At 42.4% G+C, this 26,366-nt stretch overlaps 1 protein-coding gene across 2 annotated transcripts in view; it reads left to right on the top strand.

Annotated features, from left to right (window-relative positions):
- arhgef39 (Rho guanine nucleotide exchange factor (GEF) 39) overlaps nucleotides 1–24,270 on the top strand; it is a 71,191-nt gene extending 46,921 nt beyond the window's left edge. For both annotated transcript variants that reach the window (XM_086269859.1, XM_086269857.1), the window contains 5 exons: nucleotides 9,795–10,024; nucleotides 16,935–17,023; nucleotides 20,510–20,627; nucleotides 22,181–22,278; nucleotides 22,996–24,270. In XM_086269859.1, the coding sequence (XP_086125985.1) occupies nucleotides 9,795–10,024; nucleotides 16,935–17,023; nucleotides 20,510–20,627; nucleotides 22,181–22,278; nucleotides 22,996–23,026 (566 nt within the window). In that variant the 3' untranslated portion in view covers nucleotides 23,027–24,270. The remainder of the gene's footprint in view (nucleotides 1–9,794; nucleotides 10,025–16,934; nucleotides 17,024–20,509; nucleotides 20,628–22,180; nucleotides 22,279–22,995) is intronic.
- Nucleotides 24,271–26,366: the final 2,096 nt, after the last annotated feature.

Here is a 26,366-nt window from a genome sequence, read left to right as displayed (position 1 = left end):
TGTTGATCATGGCAGTGACATTTTGCATATTATTGATCATGAAACTGACCTCATGGCTCATTGTTGGTCAGTGTTTTAGGCAGGCAGATATACCGTGTAAAAGGTTAAGACAAACTGCAGCCAGCTGAGACTGACGAAGTCACTTAAGAGAGTGATGAAATAGTTCTAGCACAGAAAACACTGTCCATGTATGCATGTGAGCACAAGTGGTTGTCTGTCTCCGTGTTGGACACAAAGAAAATGAGTGGATGGTTGTTAAAAATATGATTTTTCTGCTCATTCTTTATCAATATCCATTGTTATACAAAAATACATGTTATGAGTTATATCTGCGATTTGATTGATTACTTTGATATTTTACTGACTTGACAGCTGTAGTATTGTTCAATCTTTCTACTCTTGCATTCAACAATTCAGTAGATTTCAGTGGAGCTTAGTACAACGCCCCCAACACTGGCCACTCCCAAACAATGAGGATGAAGTACGTGCGGACTCGACACACCCACCAACACTAACCCTGACTTACCCTCAGTCTGCTGGATCTGTTATTCTCCAGGGCCCTATTTCAGGAAGCCGGTTTAGAAAACTCAGAGTGAAAAACGATACTCAGGGTTGAGTAACCCCGAACTGTCCAACTCGGAATATTCGGTTTCAGAAAGGCTGATAACAATTAGTTCAGTCAACGCGGAGTTGCTTTAACCCCAAGTTAAGCGCGCGCACGAGGATACATAAAGCCCTGATTAGTGGAGCACAGATTAAGCGAGTCACCATGGAGACGGAGGGAAAGAAGGCGCGGTCAATGTATTTCACAGCGCTTGAGGCCGAAATTCTGATGGCAGCATATGCTGATAACATGCAAATTTTGCAGAAAAAAAGTAACACAGCCTCAGCTGCAAAGGAAAGTGAGCATGCATGGCAAAACATAGCCGACAGAGTCAATGCGTGAGTGTTAATTTAAACATTGATCTAGGGATTTCCACCCATTTAACACGTTATTATATTATTTTATTTTTTATTTCATACATTTTATTTTGTGATGTGATGTGAGCGCAGGTGCAACCCAACAGGCCCCAAACGTTCCTGGCAGCAAGTAAAAATGAAATATAAAAATATAGTCCAAACAGGTGGTGTAATTGTATTATGAGCCATAGTGCTTGGTCTGTTTGTCCGATGTAAATCAATTGCAGTTAGAGGCTACATTAATTTCCCCTCTGTAAGCACTTATTGAAATTATCTGAGCACATTACAAGTACATATTTGCTTACTCTGTATGCTCAAATGTGACCCGTTATAGCCAACAGAAAAAAAGCGGAGGCCCGAAAAACAGGTGGGGGTCCTCCACCACCACCACTCACAGAGGCTGAGCAGTTGGCTTCCACATTTGTGATAATGTTGGCAGCATCACATATGATCTTCACAGTGCAGAGAACACACATTAATGCTGTGGAAAGACTTCCTGTTCACATAGTCTCCTTCATTTACTGAAGGAGCAATGATTGGAATGTGAGTGCCATCTATACAGCCAATCACGCCTGGGAACCATGAAAATAAATGTAAAATTTAATTAGTAGTTCAAATATCACCACATCATGAATTAAGTTTCGTTCATCCTGCTACCTGCAATTTTGTGGCATCCCTCTTTGATAAATCTTGTGGGTCTGTGACCGGGGAACACCACAAACGAGTACAGGAGACGTTTCAGTGCAACTGTAACATTCCTGACTGCCCGACAGACGGTAGCCTTGGAAACGTGCTCAGCGTCACCAATATTATACAGAAAGCTCCCGTTTGCAAAAAACCGAAGTGCGATACAAATAATATGTACAGAACTGAGAGGATGTCCGCGATGTGTCACATGAGCAATATTAGGCCTGAGGATGTTCTTCAAATAAATTATAGATTGTGCTGAAAAACGGTAACGTTCACACAGGAAATCATCAGGAAATGATAAAATGTCCAAACACGCTCTGATCACTCTCTCCCGGCGGAGAGCTCTGCGGAGAATTTGGGCTTCAACATCTACTGGCTCTTCAAGGAAGGGGCACGCCATGTCTGACACTTCCTACAGTCAGGTTTCCGACAAAGAGGCGGAGAAAGTCAGGGTTAGGTGAAGTAAACCTGCTAGGGGGCAGGTTAGCTTCACGGAGTGTGTCGTCATAGTAACTCGCTCAGAATTAATCTAAACTCGCTTTGTGAAACCGAAAACCCAGAGTTTCCGTTAACTCAGGATATACTTACTCAGAGTTTGCTCTAAACCGGCTTCCTGAAATAGGGCCCAGGCCTCGGACACGTCTGATGAACAGGATACTAGGGTTGGGCGATTGGACAAATTTATCAGCTATCGATGATAGGCTGAGGCTTTCATCGATCGTTATTACAGGGACGATTTATTTATTTGCCCATGAGTAAGTTTGCTAATAATGACGGAGCTAATAGAAGCAGTCAACAGAATTTTTTTTTTTTTTTTTTTTTGTGCTGTCAGCATCAACGCGCCGTCATCAAGACTAACGCGATTAACAATGAACCCATCTGTGCGCAGACTGAGTCAAAATCCCTGAAATGTCTGTCAATGCATTTTGTCAGTTTGTCCAAAGTTTGTTACTCTGCACTCCAGATGAGTCGGCGCGTTAAAGATTTTAATTGCATTTAAGCTGCATAAACGCTGACAGCGTTTTGTTTTTGTTTGTTTGTTTTTTGTGGGGAAATTAGTTCGTCCATGTTCGGACTCCTTCTGTGTTGTAATTGCGCAAATCAGTCCGTGCATGATCACATTGCCCCGCCCATCAAAAAGTCTGCGCATGAGCGAGTATACTGCCCATCGTCGATTACTGGACTGACGATTGTCGGTTGGAAAATTTTTACACATCGCCCGACCCTACAGGATACAGTTTCAGCATGAGGGACACTGGTTACACATGACTGCCTAAGCAAGAACACTGACATGTTATGCATTTACTAAGTTGTGCTAAAAGCTTCATAACAGGGTGTGACTACGAAATGGCAAAAAGAATAATCTCATGACCAGTTCTAATTTTACAGGGAGTGCAGAATTATTAGGCAAGTTGTATTTTTGAGGAATAATTTTATTATTGAACAACAACCATGTTCTCAATGAACCCAAAAAACTCATTAATATCAAAGCTGAATGTTTTTGGAAGTAGTTTTTAGTTTGTTTTTAGTTTGAGCTATTTTAGGGGGATATCTGTGTGTGCAGGTGACTATTACTGTGCATAATTATTAGGCAACTTAACAAAAAACAAATATATACCCATTTCAATTATTTATTTTTACCAGTGAAACCAATATAACATCTCCACATTCACAAATATACATTTCTGACATTCAAAAACAAAACAAAAACAAATCAGCGACCAATATAGCCACCTTTCTTTGCAAGGACACTCAAAAGCCTGCCATCCATGGATTCTGTCAGTGTTTTGATCTGTTCACCATCAACATTGCGTGCAGCAGCAACCACAGCCTCCCAGACACTGTTCAGAGAGGTGTACTGTTTTCCCTCCTTGTAAATCTCACATTTGATGATGGACCACAGGTTCTCAATGGGGTTCAGATCAGGTGAACAAGGAGGCCATGTCATTAGTTTTTCTTCTTTTATACCCTTTCTTGCAGCCACGCTGTGGAGTACTTGGACGCGTGTGATGGAGCATTGTCCTGCATGAAAATCATGTTTTTCTTGAAGGATGCAGACTTCTTCCTGTACCACTGCTTGAAGAAGGTGTCTTCCAGAAACTGGCAGTAGGACTGGGAGTTGAGCTTGACTCCATCCTCAACCCGAAAAGGCCCCACAAGCTCATCTTTGATGATACCAGCCCAAACCAGTACTCCACCTCCACCTTGCTGGCGTCTGAGTGGGACTGGAGCTCTCTGCCCTTTACCAATCCAGCCACGGGCCCATCCATCTGGCCCATCAAGACTCACTCTCATTTCATCAGTCCATAAAACCTTAGAAAAACCAGTCTTGAGATATTTCTTGGCCCAGTCTTGACGTTTCAGCTTGTGTGTCTTGTTCAGTGGTGGTCGTCTTTCAGCCTTTCTTACCTTGGCCATGTCTCTGAGTATTGCACACCTTGTGCTTTTGGGCACTCCAGTGATGTTGCAGCTCTGAAATATGGCCAAACTGGTGGCAAGTGGCATCTTGGCAGCTGCACGCTTGACTTTTCTCAGTTCACGGGCAGTTATTTTGCGCCTTGGTTTTTCCACACGCTTCTTGCGACCCTGTTGACTATTTTGAATGAAACGCTTGATTGTTCGATGATCACGCTTCAGAAGCTTTGCAATTTTGAGACTGCTGCATCCCTCTGCAAGATATCTCACTATTTTTGACTTTTCTGAGCCTGTCAAGTCCTTCTTTTGACCCATTTTGCCAAAGCAAAGGACGTTGCCTAATAATTATGCACACCTGATATAGGGTGTTGATGTCATTAGACCACACCCCTTCTCATTACAGAGATGCACATCACCTAATATGCTTAATTGGTAGTAGGCTTTCGAGCCTATGCAGCTTGGAGTAAGACAACATGCATGAAGAGGATGATGTGGACAAAATACTCATTTGCCTAATAATTCTGCACTCCCTGTACGTGAAACAGGTCAACTTCTTCAATTCAATTTTTTAATATAGCGCCAAGTCACAACAACTGTCACCGCAGTGCTTTATGTTTTCAGATCCTACAATAATACTTTGAACACTAAAAGTCAGGCCGAGCCAAGCTGGGCCAAGTGGCTGCTTGTGGAAAAGACGCGTTAGAACAGGTGCGGGAAGGACAACTGCCAGGAAGACTCCACCCCAAGGTGGGGCGAGAATGTCAAGCCAGCCTGGCAGATCGACCCGCGAATGATTATGATTGATGATCATAAGGGACAAAGAAGGAAAACCAAAAACAACAAACCCCAGCCCCAAAATGCCGAACCCTGCCAATTCTCTGCTTATGGCTGCTGGAAAATAGACCTGTACCGTCCACTTTACCACATGGAGAAAGAGTCCAGCATCTGTGAGTTCATTTATTTTAGAGATCTGAGGCGGAGAATGAGTCTATTTTGCTGATACACATTAAAGGGATTATTTGCACTAGAACAAATATTTTGGGAGAAAGACCTGGGCTGGTTTGATATGTGGGTTTTTATTTTTCCCTTCAGCGCACGTTTGTCCTTGTCCTTCTTTGCTCTTTCTTCTTTTTTCTTACATTGTTTTCTGAGTGAATGCTGCTAAAGTCAGTTATTGTTTTTGTAATCAGCTGTTTCCGTTTGTAATAATTCTGCTGATTTTCTTTGTTAAACTTATTAAAATGATTCTATTGTTTTCAGTTATGTTATGTATAAGATTTTATTTAAATTAGATTTAATCTCCGGGCTTCACACAACACCACAAAGTGTCATAGCATGTGTCTTGACTGTTTTTCTGTTTGAGAGGCATTTTAAAAGCAATTTGATCCCCACTCGGCCCAGCCACTTAATCTCACTGGACTTGTCTGTAGCTGAAAATGTCCTCTCCGAGCCCCAGAGGCACAGCTTCGGCCACTCGGGCTCACTGCAATCACAGGCTATTTGCTCGGGCAATTACAAAAACGCCCTGGACTCAGGATAAATTTTAATCTTATATATCCAAATGTCAGCCCTGCTTGCTTATTAGCTATCAGCATCCTGCTGCCAATCACAGTGAAAGAGATGAGTTTTCCTCAGCGACCACACCGAAATACTAGAAATTACTTCTTCTCGTTGTAGAAGGCAAAATATTGTTGTAGTTTTCTTTCTAAGATTATGGGGTCTTTACACTACAATATAAAGTGCCTTGAATTTCAATTTCAGTTATCTACTTAAGAGGGACAATGCAGTTTAACATGGTTCCAATAGCATGAAATTGATGTGCTGCACAGAGTTTGAGGCCTCAGGTGACGGTTGTTGTGATTGGCACTATATACATGCAATTGAATCGAAATGGGGATAACTTCACAGTGTTCAAAGATCACTAAATGTTTGACAAATTAGTATTTATTATTATTTTTATTATTAAAAGTAGTCAGAGCAGTTTTAATGGATGTCACAGAGTAAAACCAGTGGTGGGCAATAGAGCAGGGCGATATGGCCAAAAATATTTATCACGATATATATTTGAAAATTTGCGATAACGATATAACAGACGATATAATTGATGCGAGACAAAATACAACTCCACAACATTACTAGCGCAAAAAGACAACCTTCCATTTATTTTCATTTAAACAAGAAGCTGGTTTTTATGTACATTAAAGCTTTATAAAAATGTAACAGTGCAAATGCAAATTCCTTGCTGAAAGTTTAACCAAAAGGCATTTCCAGTAGAAATGGGCTGACATATCCTGAGCATAACCATGTATAATATCCACTGAAGTTAAAAAGAGGTGCTTTGCAACATTAAACTGCAGTGTGCAGTACGCATTTTTCGGACCATAAGGTGCACGGGATTATAAGGCACATTAAGCGAAACAAAGCAGTCAGATAAATCAAACTTTATTAAACTCATTCTTCTTGCTTCCTCCACTTCTGTACCATTGTTTCATTAATGTTGAATTCTCTGGCAGCTGCTCTATTCCCATGTTGTTGCAGTATATTAATGACTAACCTCGTATTGTGGATGGATTATCTCAGTTGTTCTCCTGACTGAAGTTTGGTCCGTTTACAGCATCCTGCCATGCGATTGCATTTGTCTCTAACCATCAGGAACCTTCACGTTAACTTTTATAAGTGGAAAAGTGTTAGCGTTCGTCCTCCAGCTTCACTGTTTATATTATGCTAACATAGCTGTGTCGCTAGTGATCACGTAGCACATCATTAAATAACCGCTAGCCCAACTTCAGTAACCCTACAAACGTCACTGCTGTTTAGTTTCCTGTCTTCATTTATGTTGGAAGTGATAGCAGAGCTGTACGTTTGATTTTTTTCAGAAATCTCTCAGTCAGAACATGCTATATCATGCTTAGGTAACTAGCGAAACTAGCGAGCTAACTTCCGCTAGCTTCCTGCTAACTTCTAACTCCGTTAAATGTAATAAATTTTGTTTTCATGGATGCCTGGAAGTTAAACTTCATAGTTACACCTGGATAAGCAGCAATGCTGATCGTTTTATTAAAGATGAAAGAATTTAGACAGTTTTTAACTCTCAGTGATGCTGCAGTGTTGTTTGACCTGAAACATACAGAGTTTAGGACCCAGATTACTCCCAGATTTAAGGGCATCTTAGTCCGACGGCCGCTTGCATGTTCTGCAAAGAAATGTGCTTTGTCGTGTATCTGACGGACAAACACCAAACCAGTTCCACATCACTGAAGTTGCACTATTTTTACAAACCAGTTCTGGTTCATCTGTTTCACTCAACAATCGGCCATGTGCGTATGAAAACAAAGGCACTGCGCATGCGCGTTTTACTCATATTCTGTGGCGATATTTCATTTTCCTATCGTTGCCTAACATTATACCGGTATTACCATGAACGGTATAATATGGCCCAGCCCTAGTGGGCAATTATTTTTCCAAGTGGCCATATGAGAAACTGGGCCTGTTATGAACAGCTGCACCAATAAATACTAATAAACTCCTCCTGGTAACACAATGAGCCAATGAAGCTGTGAAAAAGACTCCGTAAAAACATTTATTTTTACTATTTTCAGTGTTTTATCAGGATATAATCAACATTCTGAAAAACAATTGGAAACTAAATGTGGATGTGAGAAGTCTGAAAGTGTTTTTGCTGTCTTGCTTGTAGTTTAACTTCTTCATCAGCAGCTTTTCAGTTTATTTGGTTTTTAGGAAGAAATCTAGTGTGCTTTACCTTTGAGTTTATTACAGGTTCAGTGTCTGAGGTGGAAATAAAGAGGATGACACGAGAGAGGATCTGTATGTGGACTCGTTCACCCCTGAGAATATTTGTGAATCCAAATAGTGCCAACATCTCAGTAACACTACCACTACACTACTGCAATAGAGTTTGAAATGCAAAAACTCTGTGATTGTGTGAGCAAGCACTTTGGCGACAGTGGGAAGGAAAAACTCAGTTTTAACAGGAAGAAACCTCCGGCAGAACCAGGCTCAGGGAGGGGCGGGGCCATCTACTGCGACTGGTTGGGGCCGAGCACATAGCCCCGCCCCTCCCGTCCAACATGTTTTTCCATTACAGATTTGGACGCCCATGATTGTAACACCTTAGTGTATATTAGAATGGCAAAGGCCACCAAATTAGCCTCTGATGGAGAGTTTTTAAGAATAGTTTATTGGTTTTTGTTATTTTATGTGAAATCACAAAGTTGGTTTTGACGTCATCGCTGGGTGGTAAGTACATTGGTAAGCAAAGGTTCAGATGTCTGTTCTCGGTCTGCGTTGGTCAGCTTTGTGTATTTCGCTGCATGTTTAGTTCATAATGGCGATTCAGATTTCTTGTGCGCTGTCCATCTCTTTAGCTGGTTGACCCAGGTGTTTAAACTGGTCTAGTTTCTCTGCCTCTGTTCTTGCATGCCTGTTGTTAAACCCGTCTCCCCGTTCACACACATATTCTGTCTTGCTGCTTCTGACTTTCATTCCTCTTCTCTTCAGAGCAAACCTCCACATCTTCAGGCGCTCTTCAATCTGCTCCCTACAGTCTCATCTGCAGTTGTCATAGGCCACTAAGACTCCTGCCTGACCTCATCTGCCAATCCGTGCATCGCCACTGCAAACAGACCCAGAGTAGATCCCTGATGTAATCTCGCCCCACGTTGAACCCGGCTGTCTCAACTGCTCCTTGAGCTTTTGCCATTTAATCCTCGACTCCGCCTTCACTTCCTCGTCTTGATTTCTGCAGTCATCCTAAAAACGTCCGGTGCTGTCTACCTGCCACCACTTTCTAGTCTTATATCTCTCTCAGTTTGGCCTTTCTGCATAAGATATAATCCACCTTTGTGCACCTCCCTTTGCTGTTATATGTCACCTATGTTCTTCCCGCTTCTTAAAATGTCTTGACCACAAGTATTTCCATCCTTTTCAAAAATCCATTACCATGTAATCCATGTCCTTGTCCTGCATTTCTCTCCTTAGCACCGTGGCCACCCAACACCTGATTATCACCTCTGTTCCCTTTATCTACATGTCCACTGAAGTCTGCTACTCTGACAGCCAGCCTGAGAGCCACATACACTGACAACATTCAAAATCAGCTTTGATTTCCACCTTCAAAGTGATCCTGACTATTTGCATACTGTTCTTTTAAGATTAACCCTACACGTGCTCTCTGCACCATGCTGGAACAGCTTGAATCCACCTCGCTTCCATGTAGTCTCCTGCATGCACATATATCTGCCTTCTTTCTCTCCGTCTTGTAGGCAGGCTTTAAAGTCCCTACTCGCACCTCCACACTCCTGCCTTTCTTCTCTCCTGCCGCCTCCTGACACACCTTTCCCCCTGCCTCTTTCTTTGTCTTTGGCCAGCGGTAACAAGTTTCAGCACCCTGCTGGCCAACAGCACCCAGGGCCTGACAGATCCACTCATTCTGGATGAATGTGATGTAACCCTCCCAATTTATCCAGCCTTGAGACCTGCACTAAGAGTATGCTGGCATGTGGCCCTCTTATGGCTCCGTTAATGAATACATGTTTATGTTTAAAGTTCGCATTGACCCCGTGCAAACTGGTCATGGACAACCAAAGGGCCAAATGTGACCTGCAGGCTGTCAAGTGTCCACGTCTGGACTAAATGCATATTGAGTATCTAATGATGGATGTATATATGTGTATAATATTGTTTTCTGTTTGTTCTTGCTCCTGTCACAGGGAGGTGGTACATCTGCGAGGGCTGGCTGAAGGTGGTCCCACCAAAGGGTGCAGAGGCCAAGCCTAAGATGTTCTTCCTGTTCTCCGACATGCTGCTACAGGTCAAGCGTTGCAGCTCCCTGCATTCCACCAGTGGACAGAAGTTTACTGCCGAGCATGCCTATCCACTGCAGGACTGCACCGTAGAAAAGGTGTTTGGCCACACACGGAGCCAGGGAGGCCTGCTCACTGTAAGTGTCTGCCAGCTACTAGTCCCTGAAAAACCAGCAGAGAGGGCTCAGCCTCAACGGTTGTATGAACGGTATCTTCTTGCAGTTAGAGCTGTAAGGATTATGGAAAACGACACAACGTTTTTAATGTTGCCTGTTTACATTATTACAATTAAGATGAGATTGAAGTTCAGGCTTTCAGCTTTAATTCAAGGCTTTTAACAAAAACTACAACCTTACCTGTTCAGGTGTTACAGATATATTATAATCACATATTACAGATACAGTCCCCGTTTTTCAAATCACTAGTTTTTAACAAGGTATAAAGTGATGATATTAATATGAACCACTCCCCCATTACTATGTAAATCCTCACTGTCATCATGATGGTGGCTGAGCGTTATGGAAACATCGTTCTTATTGTAGAGTTGAGCTCTCTGTGTTTCTTCTCTGTGTGTGCCCTGCACTGTTTCCATCTTCCAAATGTTGGGAAAAGCTGAACTTGGAAAGAAAACTGTCTGTTTTCTTGGGCAGGTGGGGAGACATCTGTTCACTGATTTCAGGGTACACATGAGTGACTCTTTAGCGGAGCATTATTTAATTTCCACTTTTGACGTATGTAGCTTTGATTTGTCTTACTTAAAGTTCCTCGCTGATGAGTGGTATAACGTGTAAAAATAAGAAGTTTGCTGAATGTTTTCAAGCCTCGCTCCGTTAAATGTCATTTAGTCCTGCGTGTTGGAGGAGACCTGTGCTCCTCTTCCTCTCCTCCCTAATCACCTCTAATCCTTGTTGAAGTGGCCCAAAAGTTGAACTTTGAATGTGTTTCTCCGCTCGGTCCATCCATCGTGCAGGTCTCTGTACAGCTGCTTGCTGACAAATTGTGTCTAAATGATGTAGCTGCTGTCATGAAACATTCAAAGCAAGGAGTTGCGCGTCATTGAGCAAGGAACCAAAGCGTTTATGCAGCGAGTGTTTAGTGCCAGTGCTGCATGGTATCAATATTCATTTCAGCTGATAGGCTCTGGCTCAAAGAGCTCTTTATGCAGCGCTGCTAATGTGCTTCCCTGTGATCCAGAGCAGCCACGTCTGATGATGGTGCTGTCCACTGCTGTCTGCTCAGCTTGTCAGAAGCATTTTTGCATGTTTTCTGTCAGTAAAGCTCATTTGTCACAGAACTGGTAGCATACAGTTGGCTGATAGATCTACAACATAGAAACCAATAAAACCCGACCGGGGACGTCAAACGTAAGTCCACGGGCTGGATGTGGATACAGTTATATCCGGCCGCGAGATGATTTCACACAGCAGTTATTAATGGGCCGTCGGTACGTGGAAGTCAAACCTTCAGCCCTGTGGGACTTTATTTTAATGGTCACGCCACGCGGCCAATCGCAGACTGGGATCGTACCATTATGTCAAAGAAGGAAAGGGGTCAGATGTTCCAAAGACAATTCAATTCAATTCAATTCAATTTTATTTATATAGCGCCAAATCACAACAAAAGTCGCCTCAAGGCGCTTCATAGATACAGAGAAAAACCCAACAATCATATGACCCCCTATGAGCAAGCACTTTGGCGACAGTGGGAAGGAAAAACTCCCTTTTAACAGGAAGAAACCTCCGGCAGAACCAGGCTCAGGGAGGGGCGGGGCCATCTGCTGCGACCGGTTGGGGTGAGAGAAGGAAGACAGGATAAAGACATGCTGTGGAAGAGAGACAGAGGTTAATAACAGATATGATTCAATGCAGAGAGGTCTATTAATACATAGTGAGTGAGAAAGGTGACTGGAAAGGAAAAACTCAATGCATCATGGGAATCCCCCGGCAGCCTACATCTATTGCAGCATAACAAAGGGAGGATTCAGGGTCACCTGGTCCAGCCCTAACTATATGCTTTAGAAAAAAGGAAAGTTTTAAGCCTAATCTTAAAAGTAGAGATAGTGTCTGTCTCCCGAATCCAAACTGGAAGCTGGTTCCACAGAAGAGGGGCCTGAAAACTGAAGGCTCTCCCTCCCATTCTACTTTTAAATACTCTAGGAACAACAAGTAGGCCTGCAGAGCGAGAGCGGAGCGCTCTAATAGGGTGATATGGTACTACAAGGTCATTAAGATAAGATGGGGCCTGATTATTTAAGACCTTGTATGTGAGGAGCAGGATTTTGAATTCAATTCTGGATTTAACAGGAAGCCAATGAAGGGAAGCCAAAACAGGAGAAATATGCTCTCTCTTTCTAGTCCCTGTCAGGACTCTTGCTGCAGCATTTTGGATCAGCTGAAGGCTTTTCAGTGAGTTTTTTGGACATCCTGATAATAATGAATTACAGTAGTCCAGCCTGGAAGTAATAAATGCATGAACTAGTTTTTCAGCGTCACTCTGAGACAGGATATTTCTAATTTTAGAGATGTTGCGCAAATGGAAGAAAGCAGTCTTACATATTTGTTTAATATGTGCGTTGAAGGACATGTCCTGGTCAAAAATGACTCCAAGGTTCCTCACCGCGTTACTGGAGGCCAAGGTAATGCCATCCAGAGTAAGAATCTGATTAGATACCATATTTCTAAGATTTTCAGGGCCGAGTACAATAACCTCAGTTTTATCTGACAGCAGGTGCAGTGGTACGGGCCAGGTACGCAGAGAGACGCCGAGCCGGATTTAAATGCAAACCTCAAACGAGCAGCGTCTGGCTGCATTTCAATGATACTGGAGACTGAAAGGATGAGTGCAGAATGTATAAAAGTAGGAGCTGGATAAACCCGTGATACACGTTTTAGTTTTAGCCATTTTCCACCGCGGAGGACAAAAAGTTCCACATCTGTACAGACCTCATGTGTTCTCCACAGTAGAAGCAACATGAACAAAAAATCACCTTCTTGAAAGAGACTCAAGTGTCCAGTTTAGTACTGAAAATTACATAAAATAAACTAAATACAGTTTCAACTACAGTTTAAAAAACCTGTAACTTTCTGTCATTTTACACTTTTATTTCTCACGTCCAAAGAGTCGTGCAGACAGATTCTCTCTTTGTCACAGCAGCTGTTTCTTCATCATCAGTGTGTGACTTCATCTGCACAGAAAGCATCAGTGGTCCAGCGGGCTGTTTGTTTCCCACGGTGGAAAATGAGTTTGACACTCCTGAGCCAGACAAAAAAGATAACCAGTTTACTTCTTTATGGGGGGGGATCCTCTTTGGTTACCTTTGTTATCTGTTATCATGTGATCATCCACCTAACACACTGTTTACTGCAACAGCTACACCCTTCTTGCACATGTTCTTTTTCAGCTACTTATTAATAAGTGACTTTTATGAAAAATCATTTCCCCTGGGGATCAATAAAGTATTCTGATCGTATCAGTAAAGGTGCGGGCATCTCAGGTTTCATTTGTTTATAGAGTAATTGGAGCTGTTGTCGGGGCTCAGCCAACAGGCCATCAGGTTTTAAACTGAGTGTATCAAATGTTAAAAATGGGAAAACATCCGTCAAACACAACAAGACGGGCAAAAAGTCTGTACAGATGATTAACTGTGAGATATGTCCGCACCTTTCATGCTTCATTTATCACGTGGATCATCATGGACATTTTCATAGGTTGGTTAAAAAATGCATTTACTTTTATTAATAAACGTTTACGTTTTAAAATGATTAATAAACACTTATTTTACATCCAAGAGGTCTGGCAAACGAGTTTATATCATAAACACGATCCAATGAAAAATAAAGAGGAAAATAACCAGTCGGGTGATTCTGATCAATATCACGTATTGATTCTCGCTGCGTTCTCATTGGCTCCTCTCTGAGAGTCACCAGCATAGCAGGACACACAGTAACTGGTTACGTTTGTGCACGTTGGAGCTGTTTTTACAGAGAAACCTTTTCTTAAAAGTAATGCAGTAGAAAGTAATGAGTTACACTACTTTTACCTAAAATACGTTGTCTAATAATTACAGTTTTTATGTAACAGTTCAGCTTTTCAGTGAAGCCTGCAGCTTTAGAACAATCTGAACCTGTAGGCTACAGAATCCGTGTCCTAATGAGGACACGCGTGATCTTTTTCTCAGTCTTTAGCTGTGAACACAAAGCCGACCGCACACAGAGGCTTTAAAGTGATGCCACAGTGATGCTACTTGAGCAATAAGAACAGGTGGACAGGGAGGCTGCAGCCTGACTGCTCGCCTGTTTCACTGTTGGAGGTCTGCATTCAGCTTCAACATCACTCTGGATTCTCGGTTTGTGCAAAGCACTGAAGTTGTGTTCGTTGTGTGTTCGTTGTGTGTGCAATAAAAATAAAGGTTTGGTCCATATTCACGCTGCCATATTTTAGACTGCGTGACTATTTTCTTCCAGCAAACAAACTGAAATCAGCACAAGTGCAGCTGGAATCAATGAGCTAAACTGATAGGCTAAGGCGAGCAGGCTAACGATTCCAACTTGATGGCCTACTGGGAACCAGTTCTCAGTTCCATCCCGACTAACCAGACTGTGTACAAGTACACAGCAGCGCTCAGTTAGTCGGCAGTATGAAGCCTTATATTTGGATGTGTTGTTTGAGGACGTTGAGCCAGTTCATTCGTCTTCTCAGAAATCCTGATTCAGTGACGTCTAGAAAGAAAACAGCATTTTTTCTAAATACTACTTTAATGCTCGTTACTTGTCGTTTTTTATATTTTGTGAAAGTGTGCAGTGGAAATGATCAGATATGCACACAGAGCAGAGTTGCAGTGACATGACGGCTGTGTGACGGATTGTCGTGACCAGGCCAGGCTTCAGTTAAAAGCCCTGAGAATGAAAATCATCCTTCAACAGACTGATGAAAGGAAACTGATGGAGAGATTACACTCACAGCTGTGTTACAGGGAGTGCGTGTGTGTTTTCAGGACTGAGGAGTGCAGTGATGGGCGCCTGCTGTTACCTCAGTTGCTGGATCAGATTAAGCTACAGATCCATCTCCTCTGGGCCTCCAGTAAATACGTCTTCCTCCAGCCTGTCGCCGCTCTGTGACCGTCCCGTTGCACGTTATCTAATAGCAGAAATGGCATTTCATTAGCCTCTTATACCACGGAGGCCCAAGCGCATACTCGATAGCGTTACGCGTAATTCCTCATAAGGACACATTATTGATCCCTGCGTGAACTCGAGGAAAAAGACTGTCAGCACACCGCGGCCCTCCTTATACGGGGCCATGAAGTATTAAAGTCAAATTAAATTTGACAGCTGTAAATGTCATGGCAATCTATATGCTAAGTATTGGAAAAAACAAAAAAACCTCAAACGTTTTATTAAAATTTCCAGTGCCCCCTCCCCCGTTGGGTCTTATTTGTGGCTCGACGTCCATTTTTCTCTTCGTTTTGTGTCTTTTCCTTCTGAATACGTCGGCTTTCTGTATCCTCTCGCCTCTGCTCCCTTCCTGCTGCTAATATCCTCTCATTACTTGAATATTTCCCACATCCCTGACAGATTCTCTTTGATGTATAAATAATCAAGCTAAATTATGTGCAGTGATGAGGCGCTGCTGTATTATACAAAGTCATTTCTACCTAAGAGGGTCAGATTTCCTGACAAATTGCTAATTACGACATCTCAACAGAAGTGGAATCTATTTGTGCAGAAGCAACCACCCCTCCCTAAGCAGCGAGTGCCTAATATCATGCAGCACTTAGTCCGGCCCCTTTCACTGAACTTGGTGCTTTTGATGATGGTGCGTTTGAAGTCTTAATGTCTAATAAGAGACTATCGTCATTGTCTGATGAGCTGTAATCGCCTCCGTACTGGCTGAAGTTGGATATATCAGAGCTCAACAAGCTACTAGTCTCTGCAGATAAATGTTAAAGGCTCTTTAAGGTGTAATTGTGATCTTTAAGCAGTTTTCCTGATGTAACTGTGCTGCTCTGAAAGCACCTTTTGTTTGGGCTTAGATTTGTTCAGCATGTACATCCTGAAGCTGGACTGAGTAACGTGAACAAGAGAACTGATAACTGACTCATATAAAGTCCTGTCAGAACAGAGAAGTCCAAAAGAGATATGAAGACACCGTCCAGAACAATGCAGTGTTCTCTAAATCGGTTGTTAGATTTTGTTAGTTTAATTGATGCCTGGATTTTATACTCAGTCAGGATTTAAAAGCAGCAGCAGTTTTCTTTGTGTGGAGCTGATCTGGAGACAGTTTTAGCTGGTTTGTGTTGACCCCTATAGCTTTTATTGTGCAACTGCAGCCCAGTGTGCAGCTTTTATGGTTCATCTGCCCGCAGCAAGTCTGTAATGCAAGAACTGCTGTGATTGTACACAGTGCTGTGGAGTGACATCACTCTCTGATTTGTTCCAGAAAAGATTTTAATGATCGATTTTAATAAAGTTGGTGAAATCGAAGAAGGTTTCCCAAAAACACCAGCACAGTTTTTCTTGTAGTGCGTTATTGTTCATTGTTTTACATTTCAGGGTTTTTTGCTGTAAACTGGTTCTGATTGGCCGCACAGCTTATTACATCTTGACTGAGAAGAAGTTCTTATCACATGCAGCTCGTCTTCATCAAGTATTAGAACCAGCTGGCAGCACATTAGGACCAACAGCTACTGTAAACCCATGCCTTGCTCAACAGCACAGTGACGGGCAGCGGTTCGTCCTTCTTCCCATTTCATCGAGATCTGATTTAGTTTTATCTGAACTGGTTCCCAGTCAGATTTTGAAATCATAGTTGGATTTGAGGCTCGTAGTTGGTGTATTGTAAAGAGTAAAGCCACCGAGGTAGAGGAGGTCACCTGCTGATTGGCAGGTTGGCGGTTCGATCCCCGTCTGGTTCAGTCTGCATAGCATTAACCCCACGTTGCTCTCTGAAAGAAAGTGCCTATGTGAGGCGAGTTGTACAATTGCTCGTGTAGAGGAGAAAAGCACCATATAAGAACCCGTCCATTTACCATGTTTCATCTCTTCACAGCTGACCTTCCCCAGAGCCAATCTGCTACTGATGTCCAGCAACCAGGAGAACCTCAACGACTGGTACCAAAGCCTGAGTTCAGCTATCAGGTAAACTGTGACAGATATCTGCTCTGTTTGTGCGTCTGACCTGCAAGAAACCTCATGGACCTGCAAGTTACCCTGATATAAGTAACGTTAACCATGACAGCCCTGCTCTAGAGTGAAGCGAAACCCGGCTCTTACATTTAACACAAAGTCTTGCAGTCTGTCCTTTGAATGTCTGTTTAAAAATATGAGTAGTTTTCATAACTGCTCCTAGTCACAGTTTATCAGAGGAACTTAGCATAGTTGCACTTCGGTATATAATGAGCAGATAACATTTGATTGTACAGGTGTGGAACGAGTCTTTAACACAGGCTGTTTTGGTACCTCAGGCCTGCCCGGCTCTCAGACAGCGTCTTGGCATTAATCAGTCAGACCTTAGTAATTCTACTCCCAGCCTACCTGGCCCCAGCTCCCTGGAGGAGGACTTGGGTCAGCCCTGCTATGTGGAGCCACTGGATATGGTGAGGGCCCTGACCTCGGTGTGCCCAGCCAGGCTAATTAGTTTATCACTTTGTCAGTTAGGAGAGAGGGGAGGCTGTCAAAGAGCTCAGACCAGGCAGCAGATGGGGGCCTAGACAGGCTGTCAGCTCTAAACTCCAGGCAGTGTAATTAGCTGTGGGGGAAGACGGAGGAGAGGACCGGCTGAGAGGACCAGGGGTCAACAGCACTCACACCACTGGGGAGCAGTGTAAGGCTGAAGGGTGTGTGTGCTTGTCCGTACGTAACTGAATTATTGATTTAATAAAGACTGCAGGGTATCGTGACTGACATCTCCGAGGCTTTTGGATATCGCTCCAAAAAAGTGTTTAATGCTGTTAAGTTTCATTAGTTTTGTGTTTATTTTTAATTAATTCATTTTCATTTTTTCTGTTTCTGATGGAAAACACCACATTTCCACTCATACTGCTTAGCTGTGATTTCATGATTTTAATCACTAGTAGCTGTAGAAAAGATTTTTTTGTGTGTATCTAATTTTTCTTTTTATCAACAGCTAATAAAACACCAAAACCATGTTTTGCTGTCCTGATGGCTGTTACACACCTAGCCCCTTAATGCTAACCATGACAAATAGTTAGTAGTTTAGAGTTTTGACCTACCGTGCAGTCAAGGTTAATGTCCTCACTACGTATCTGAAACCTGACCAAGCACACAGTCACATTTGTGTAGCTTCTTAGAAGGCTTAACCTAAAACACTGTGACAAAGTGCGTAATCCTTAGGCTGATGTCACAACTGGAAAGATTTGCTTGCCCCATAGGGATGTATAATGCATCATCCCAAGGGTGAACTCAATTACTACTACTAATTGCAAGGTCAGTGGTTCAGTCACTGGCTCCTCCACTTCACATGTTGAAGTGTCCTAGAACACTTTAGGTGTGAATGTGTGGATGACTGAATGTGTAAAGCGCTTTGGGGTCCTTAGGGACTAGTAAAGCGCTATTATAAATACAGGCCATTTTAAAGCGAGATACTTGAGCCTAAGTTGGCCCTGAAACGTCTGTTTGGAGTGTGTGCTGCAACGTGAGGGACAGTGTAACAGAGACTTTGTCCATGCAGCGATGCTGATGGATGTCAGTGTTCCTGATCATGCTTTATAAGAAACTTGATTATGTTTGTGGTCTGAGGCATATTTAGTAACCACTGATCCTGTTTTTTATATTTACAACACGTGTTCCCAGTGATGATTTCACAAGGTCATTTTACGTATTTTAAAGTTTGCAGTGAAATCAGCTGAGAGGAGACGGCCTTCTTTCAGAGTTCTGTATGAACTGATAACGTTCTGAGACCAAAGACTACGACTAAAATATTTATGTCGTTTTCAGCTCTTTGTCATATACAGGAAACAACGGCACATTACTACCAGTGCTAAATCCTTTGGCTCAGACCTGCTAGTAATGTGTCATTGTTACCTGTTAATCTGATGAGTAAGAGGGCAGCAAACCACTAGTTACAGATAAAATGATACCAATGAGGACCAGTCAGCCAGAGAATATAAGGTACAATGGTGTGGTGATGGTTTCCAGTTGGTAATAAATCTTGGTGTCCTGTGATGAACAGAATCCAGACGATGGAGCGAATGAGCAGAAGCGTTCATTTAATTACATCCAGGATTCACCTCAAAGACGAACACGATTGATTTCAGAAAAAGAAGACCAACTTCAGTCACTGTGTGGCTTAAAGGAAAGTTTACCATCAATCACAATACCTGAATATCTGGATGAGGCCACAGTTTCAATAGAAAGAGAAGGAAGTGCTGCCGATACCCTCTTCCTGTTTGAGACCAACGTGACCTTTATTTTTTTCTGCATTTAAAATCACGTTGAGCTGACCCAGCTGTGACTGCATGCAATCAAAAGCTAGCTGTTGGAAAACCACGTCAGTTGTACGAGCACCACAGTAAATAATCGTGTCATCTGTGTGATAATGGAGAGATGCTTTTAGATTTTGTCCCAAGCCATGAAGATAAATAGTGTAGGCCCCAGGAGAGAACCCTGCAGCACTCCGTCAGTGTTACTGAGTTAAATAAGAAGAAGAAACAACAAAACATTTGTTGAAACAACGAGCGTTTCACTTTCGTCTGACACAGGACTCTTTGTCTTCTTCTTTGATTCCTAGCTGGCGTTAGGCCTGGATCGGCTCCTAAGCCCATGCGCCGCAGTGGGTGCCAATGGTTGTTGAATTTCCTTCACAACTCGTTTCCATGCGTGGAGATCGTTGGCGATTGTCCTGGCCTTGTCGAGATTTATTCTGCGATTTCTGATGTTACCTTCGACCTGTTTTAGCCATGTTTTTCGCCATTCGTTGGATTCTCCGCTGTGTGGGACGTTTATGCCAGAGAAGTTGGTGTCGTAGTCGGCTCGCGTCCATTCGACACACATGGCCAAACCATCGCAATCGGAGTTTTTGAATTCCAGTCAGATGTCCTCCTATTGAAGGCGGTCTCGAAGTGATTCTCGTAATATCTGCCGAAGGCAACGCATCTGGAAAACTTCGAGCTAGTTGAGGTCTGCTTTAAGCAATGTCCACGTTTCTGATCCATAGAGTAGAATCGGCAGGATCAACGTCTGGAAAAGGCGGATTTTGGTCGAGATGGAAATATTAGTTCACTTCCACAAGCACCACTTTAAAAAAGCGGAAGTTGACCTATTTGAGTGTGCATCTCCGCCATGGACGCGACTTTCTTCTGCGTGATCAGTGAGCCCAGCTATTTGAACGGCTAAACTTGCTCTATCTGGATGTCGTCAGGTGGACAATGAAAACATAGTCAGTCGGTGTTGGATACAGACTTTCTCACCTGGTCCTTTTCATGTCGGACAGTCAGAACTGAACCAGGGGCTTCTTAGTGAGGGGGGACAAATCATCAGAACCAGAGTGTTGCATGGAAAAAAGACCACAGTGTCAAACTGGTTGTAAACTGTTTACTGGATGCCATTAAATGGTGCAATTAAAAAATTAAATTAGTAAGTTGCTGCCTGTTTTGTTTTGTACAGGAAGCAGAATTCTAAGCAGACGGCGATCTATCAAAGAGACGAGCTGTGCCGCAGACCTCTGCGCTCTGCCGCCGATCGCCACAACACTGCCAACGCCGCCAGCAGAAAGAGAAACATGGTGAGTGTGTCTTTAAGCTACCAAACAGATTTTTAGGTCACTTTAACCGTTGTTGATCTTTGTGGTGGCAGAGCATTGATCATGTGTTCTGCTGCTCGGCCTTAGATAGTAGTTCTGTCTTTACTTTCCATGAATGTTACTTGAAGAAAGTTAAACTCCATTATTTTAATTTCTGTGGTTGACCAGCAGTGGATACTTAGTGGTAACATGCTTGTATACTGAGAGCACAACTGGTGGATTGGTCCCGGTCCCCACAGCATTATCATCACAGGCTCAAGACAGCCTCGCATCAAGTCTTTGTTGTTGCTCTCTGTGCTTAACGGTTTTTGTGTCCAGCTTGGATTCGCAGTCTTCCTGCCATGTCAGATACAGCCTCAGACGGGGCTGAGTCTAAACGAACGAGTCTTAAATCTTTTCTGAATTTTACCAACAGTTTACACATTTATGACAACCAGATAGAAATGTTGATGAAGCTCACATCGCGAACAGGCACAAGAAAAATGGTATAAATGTTTGGGAATGAGCTGGTGTCCTGCATGAATCTGTCATAAAACATCGGCTTTAATGACAACGCTACCACGAGTAGTAGACAGCATTTAGGACATGAAGTTTGGCCGATGCATTTAAAGCTGTTGGTAATTCTCAGCATTTACTTGCTGCCCCTTTAAATAAATGAACAGTCACAGCAGTGACAATCACAGTCATGCCTGCCTCTGATCTTAGTACGTTCCCTTTGTCATTTATTTGAATACGTTTAAAATGAATCATTAAACCTACATACATGTGCACCAATCACCACACATCACGTCCACGCCCACACGGCGTTTTGAAGCAAGTGTAACACTGCCAGCTTCTCACAGATGTGAGTCCACTATGGAAAAGAATGAAAGAGAAGGAACGTGAAACTATAAAAGTCAACGTTTTTGCGAAGGAGGGGCCATCTTTTGGTGACACGCTGCAACTGAGTGTAAGCGGCGTGTATACAGTGGAAACGCCCAGCGGCTGGGAGCTGACCCACAGCTGGCCCACAGCTGACCCACAGCTGGCCCACAGCTGACCCACAGCTGGCCCACAGCTGACCCACAGCTGACCCACAGCTGGCCCACAGCTGGCAGGAGCGGCAGCTCTAAGTGGACGTATACGAAGCAGAATTTCTTTGATGTTTAGTCTCTTAACTCGTCTACCTCGTCCAGCTTCTACTGAGCTCTGCCGACTGCCACATCATCATCATCATCATCATTGATTATTATGTGAATTCATTTTACGTTTAATAATAACAAACCACAGCATCCCCGTATCACGATGTTTTCACTAATATGTTTTTGGTTAAATGTGTTGTTCAAAATAAAACATGAATAAAATGTGACTACGTTTAAAGTTTAAATATTAATCCTGATATTTTCAAATGGTGATGATTAATTAATAAATGAGTGATGTTTCTTCTTAAGCTCAAATCTTGATTGCTGCCTGTTTAGTCATTTTTACATCACACAAGTTTGCAGCTACAAATTTAAGCTCCTGTCTTCTGTTTGTTCCTCTGCTGCTTTTTTCAGCTCACTGCTGAGATCAGTGAGCTTCCTCAGGAGCCTCCAGTTGAGCAGGAGTACAGCGCCCCCAAGAGGATGAAGCCGTCTGATGCTTCAGAGCAGAGGTGGGATGGTTTTTTCCAGTAGTACACGGACGACGACAACGACACTTTTATCTGTACACACCGCCTCAGTAGCTTTTACAACAAAATATCAATATGATTGAAAAGCAGACTTTCAGTTTTATTTCAGTGCTTTGAACAAAAGTGTAATTACACTAATTTAGTATTTACAGACTGATGGAAAGGCGGGGCCTGTTCCCTTGTTATTCCATGAGAAGTGACGTGGATGTGAGGCAGGCCATGACCGCTGAAAACTCCAAATCAATCCAGAGAAAGGAAAAATGTTACAAATCTGTTACATTCATGAACAGAAGCACACAAAGGACCCGATGCACACGGCTTCCAGTTTTACAACCATTTATTTTCAATGTTTTACTTCGTTCAGTTCAGTTTTATTTATATAGATATATATTGCCTCAATGTGCTGTATATTATAACGTAAAGACCCCACAATAATACAAAGAAAACAGAGAAACCCCAACAACCCTATGACACCATGTGAGCCTGCGCTCCATACTCTGTCTTAACAGCGAGAAACCTTCAGCAGCTCCAGCTCCTGATGTTTTTTAGTAAAGGTTTAACTACAGCCAGCTTGGAGGCCTGTGGTACACAGCTGATTATCACAGATAGGTGGATCATATTTAAGATTGTTATATAGAAGTCAAATAATGTCATTATGTGTGACTGAATGTGACTTGAAAACGTTTGTGTGTTGAGCAGTGCAGAGACTTCCAGCTGTGTGATCCTCTGATGGGCTGGAAGATGAACCCAACCCTGACTGGGAGTTTCAATAAGGACCTTTGCTGTTTTGACACGCCTGCGCTCCATAGCACCGTTTTTTCCTTTATCATGAAATCAGAAGAGCTTTATATTATTACTAAAGAGCAGCTTCTGCTACTACCCATCTCGTGCAATACAAACTATAATGACCTGCTGCTATCGGGCTACAGCAAACATTCATCGCTTTGCAGAATGATATTGCAGCAACTTTTCTCCTGTATGTTTTACTCTTTTACATTTATAATCACCCCGTAGTGTTGTGCAGAAATACAACAACACACATGGCAAAAGGACAGTGGTGGTTGGTCAGCGTTCGTAGTGAAAGTGTGAGACGGCAACGCAGGATCATTTGTCTGATTCAGCCTGAACGTCAGCTTGACCGGGACGAACCTCCATCAGTGTGCGCTGTCGTCAGGCAGATTATTGTTACTGCATCTAAGCTGTGATTTGTATGAAACTATGAAATGGCCAATGTGAAATCAATCAATCCGATAACAGCGCCAAAGGGAGACAATGACAGTTTAAATATTTAACAGTTTATTAGTCATTTGTGGATTTTTGTTAATTATAATAATGAATGATGTTACTTCTTGTTTTATTTGAAAGTGTCCATTGCTTCATAATTATGTGCACATATGCATGTCTGGAGCTCGAGTCCATAATCTTAGTGAAGCCTTAGTTATAAGATTCAGTCAACACACCGATGCATTACACACTGAGGTTACTTCATTTGCTTCTCATGATACTTGTTGATTGAATCAATCAATCAATCAATCGACTGATTCACATATATGTAGTGGATATTTAAATGATTTGCATATTGGATGAATTGCTTTGATTGTAAACTGAATATTTGCATTTAATGATCTGCAACAATGATGTAACTGTGTCCAAAAACGTATCCAGGGACAGTCCCTGTGATGTTGGCTACAGGAAATGTGAGGACGGTAACTGCCTCCCACTTCTAAACTAAACTGTTTCCAACCTGCTTACACATCTATACAACAAGTTAACTGTCTTTTATTTTGTAATTACGTTGTGTTACATGTATTCTCTGTTACGCCATTTAATCATCTCATAACAACAAATCAAAAAGTATGAATTTATAGTTGGACTTTTTTAACACTGCCTCACGTTTTAGACTTTTAATGCGTTTGCTTTAAAATTTAAAGATGTTTGTAGAAGTGGATCATTTCACAATAAAACACTGAAAGATATTTTTGTGTTTGCTGTCGTGATCTTCATCGTCAACATCACAAAAATGAAGGTAATGATTATGGAGAATGGCCAGCAAAGTCTTGCACGGTGCAGGACATCACTCCCCTCTGCTGGATAGGATTGGTACTGCATGTATTAGACAGTAAAGTCTGGCTTGAAGAGCAGCGGATCACTTTGTGTGAGCTAGAAGTCAAATGTAACCCTCTCAAAGGGTTTGTAATCCTTCATCATTCATCCTTTGCTGATGAAGCACTCAGCACAGTCCTGACTGTGCGATTGAGCCTTTCCCACCATAACGCAGAGCAGCAGGAGTATCTGTTGTCTAACCTGAAGTGGGATACTTGGTCTCTTCTAGCAATCAGTCTGCACAGTGCATGGATACAAGAACTGGTATTCAATGAATAAGTGTGTTCGAATGCTCTGCTTTACTGGACATACAAGTGAAAATAACTCGATGACCTTTAACAAACCTGCAACTCATCTTTACCTCAAATGGGCCAAAGACATCAACAGCCACATCTGTAGACAGGGAGAGATCTGTTTACAGATGTGGACCATCTACAAGTAACGCAGGGAGAAATCATTTTCCTGGCAGCAGAATTTGCACTAATGAGCCAATAATGTTGGCAAAGTGGTTCCTCCCACAGCGTCCTAATTGCACAATAGATGCACTGAAGTCATGAATGTAATGCTTCACCCACAATTCTATGTGAGCAACAGAGATTTGGTCAACTCTAATGGTGGGGTCACTGGTCCCCAGTTCATAGCCTTCTCTTAGTGGTCCATGAGTGATCAGGCCCCTCACCATTGCTCCTGTGGTTTTATTACCTACAGATATAAATATCCAAGACAAACACCTTTCTCCTTCAGTCGGGCTTTTCTCTGTGCAGTTTGAGATGTGTCCAGTTTATTTCACTTACTTGGCTTCTCAGGCAGGAGTGGAAACTGTACACTTTCTTTCAATGAAATCAACAACATCATCGAAACGTGTTTGACGATGATATTTATCCTGTCTCACACACAGTGTTTCACCATTTCTTCCATACTGGAGCAATATTCATTTCTGACAGGAAACCAGTGTCCTCAGTGACATTACAGCAAACACATCCTCAGCCTTACCTGTCAGCTGGCCTGTCTGTTGTGGCACAACTCACCCCAACTTATGAATACTTTAAACATATTATTAGAAATAGACCATCATGCCATGGAGTTATAACAGTGAGGACAGGCAGGGCTGCCGCTCACTCGGTCAGAGCAGTGAAGAAGGGGAAGTCCGCTGGTCAGGTGCGAGGAAGATGAACATGTGCGGGATGACGTGAAAATGACAGACGGAGGAAAAAAAGAAACGAGGATCTCAGAGATCTGGACCTGCCAATCAAAGAGCTGACAGCACATATAAAGGCACCAGCATCCTTTATGTGTTCATCACTTTGAGCAAGTTTATGGTATTTAAGCACATACAAAGGAATGACACTGATGTCTCTGCAAGCTGGATCAAAGAGGCACGTGCAGGCTGGGGTAAGTGTGCATTTATTAAGAAGAAGTAATAGGAAACATTAATAAATATTTCAGTGGGATGTTATGAACTAGGTCACACCTGTGAAGACAATTACAGCTAATTTCATTTTCTTTTGAATTTAAATTTGTTCTGAACGTGTGCTCATGTGGCGCACAAGGCTTGTATCAAATTACCTTTGATGTTGTAAATGATCTTTAAATAAACCTTAGAGAAGCAATTTTGGATTCAGTTTGTCCAGCTTTTATACAGCATTACTGTTTATGACATCAAAATATACGGTTTTACTTTAGTAATCAATTGTACAGTTTAGCCAAAGATATTCTCTCCAAAGCGTTAAATTAGTTAAATACTGTGTTTCACATCCAAACTGATCGTTCCCACAGATTCCTGAATATATGAACATATTTTAGTTGGAAGCATTACTGTCATGTTCTGGCTTTAAAGTAAAACTGGCACATGTCACTCCTCTCTCCCCTACTGGCCTCCTTACACTAGCTTCCGGTCTCTTTCAGGATCCAGTTTGAAATGGTATTATCTGTTTTTAAGAGTATCAATGATTTGATGCCAGAACTTT

The sequence above is a fragment of the Aulonocara sp. 'chitande type north' Nkhata Bay genome, linkage group LG17 (genome assembly GCF_057382095.1).
Source record: "Aulonocara sp. 'chitande type north' Nkhata Bay isolate Kocher_YH1m ecotype deep benthic linkage group LG17, A_spYH_male_GT1.1, whole genome shotgun sequence".
NCBI classification, from domain to species: Eukaryota; Metazoa; Chordata; class Actinopteri; order Cichliformes; family Cichlidae; genus Aulonocara; species Aulonocara sp. 'chitande type north' Nkhata Bay.
This window is presented reverse-complemented; position numbering and strand designations above follow the sequence as displayed.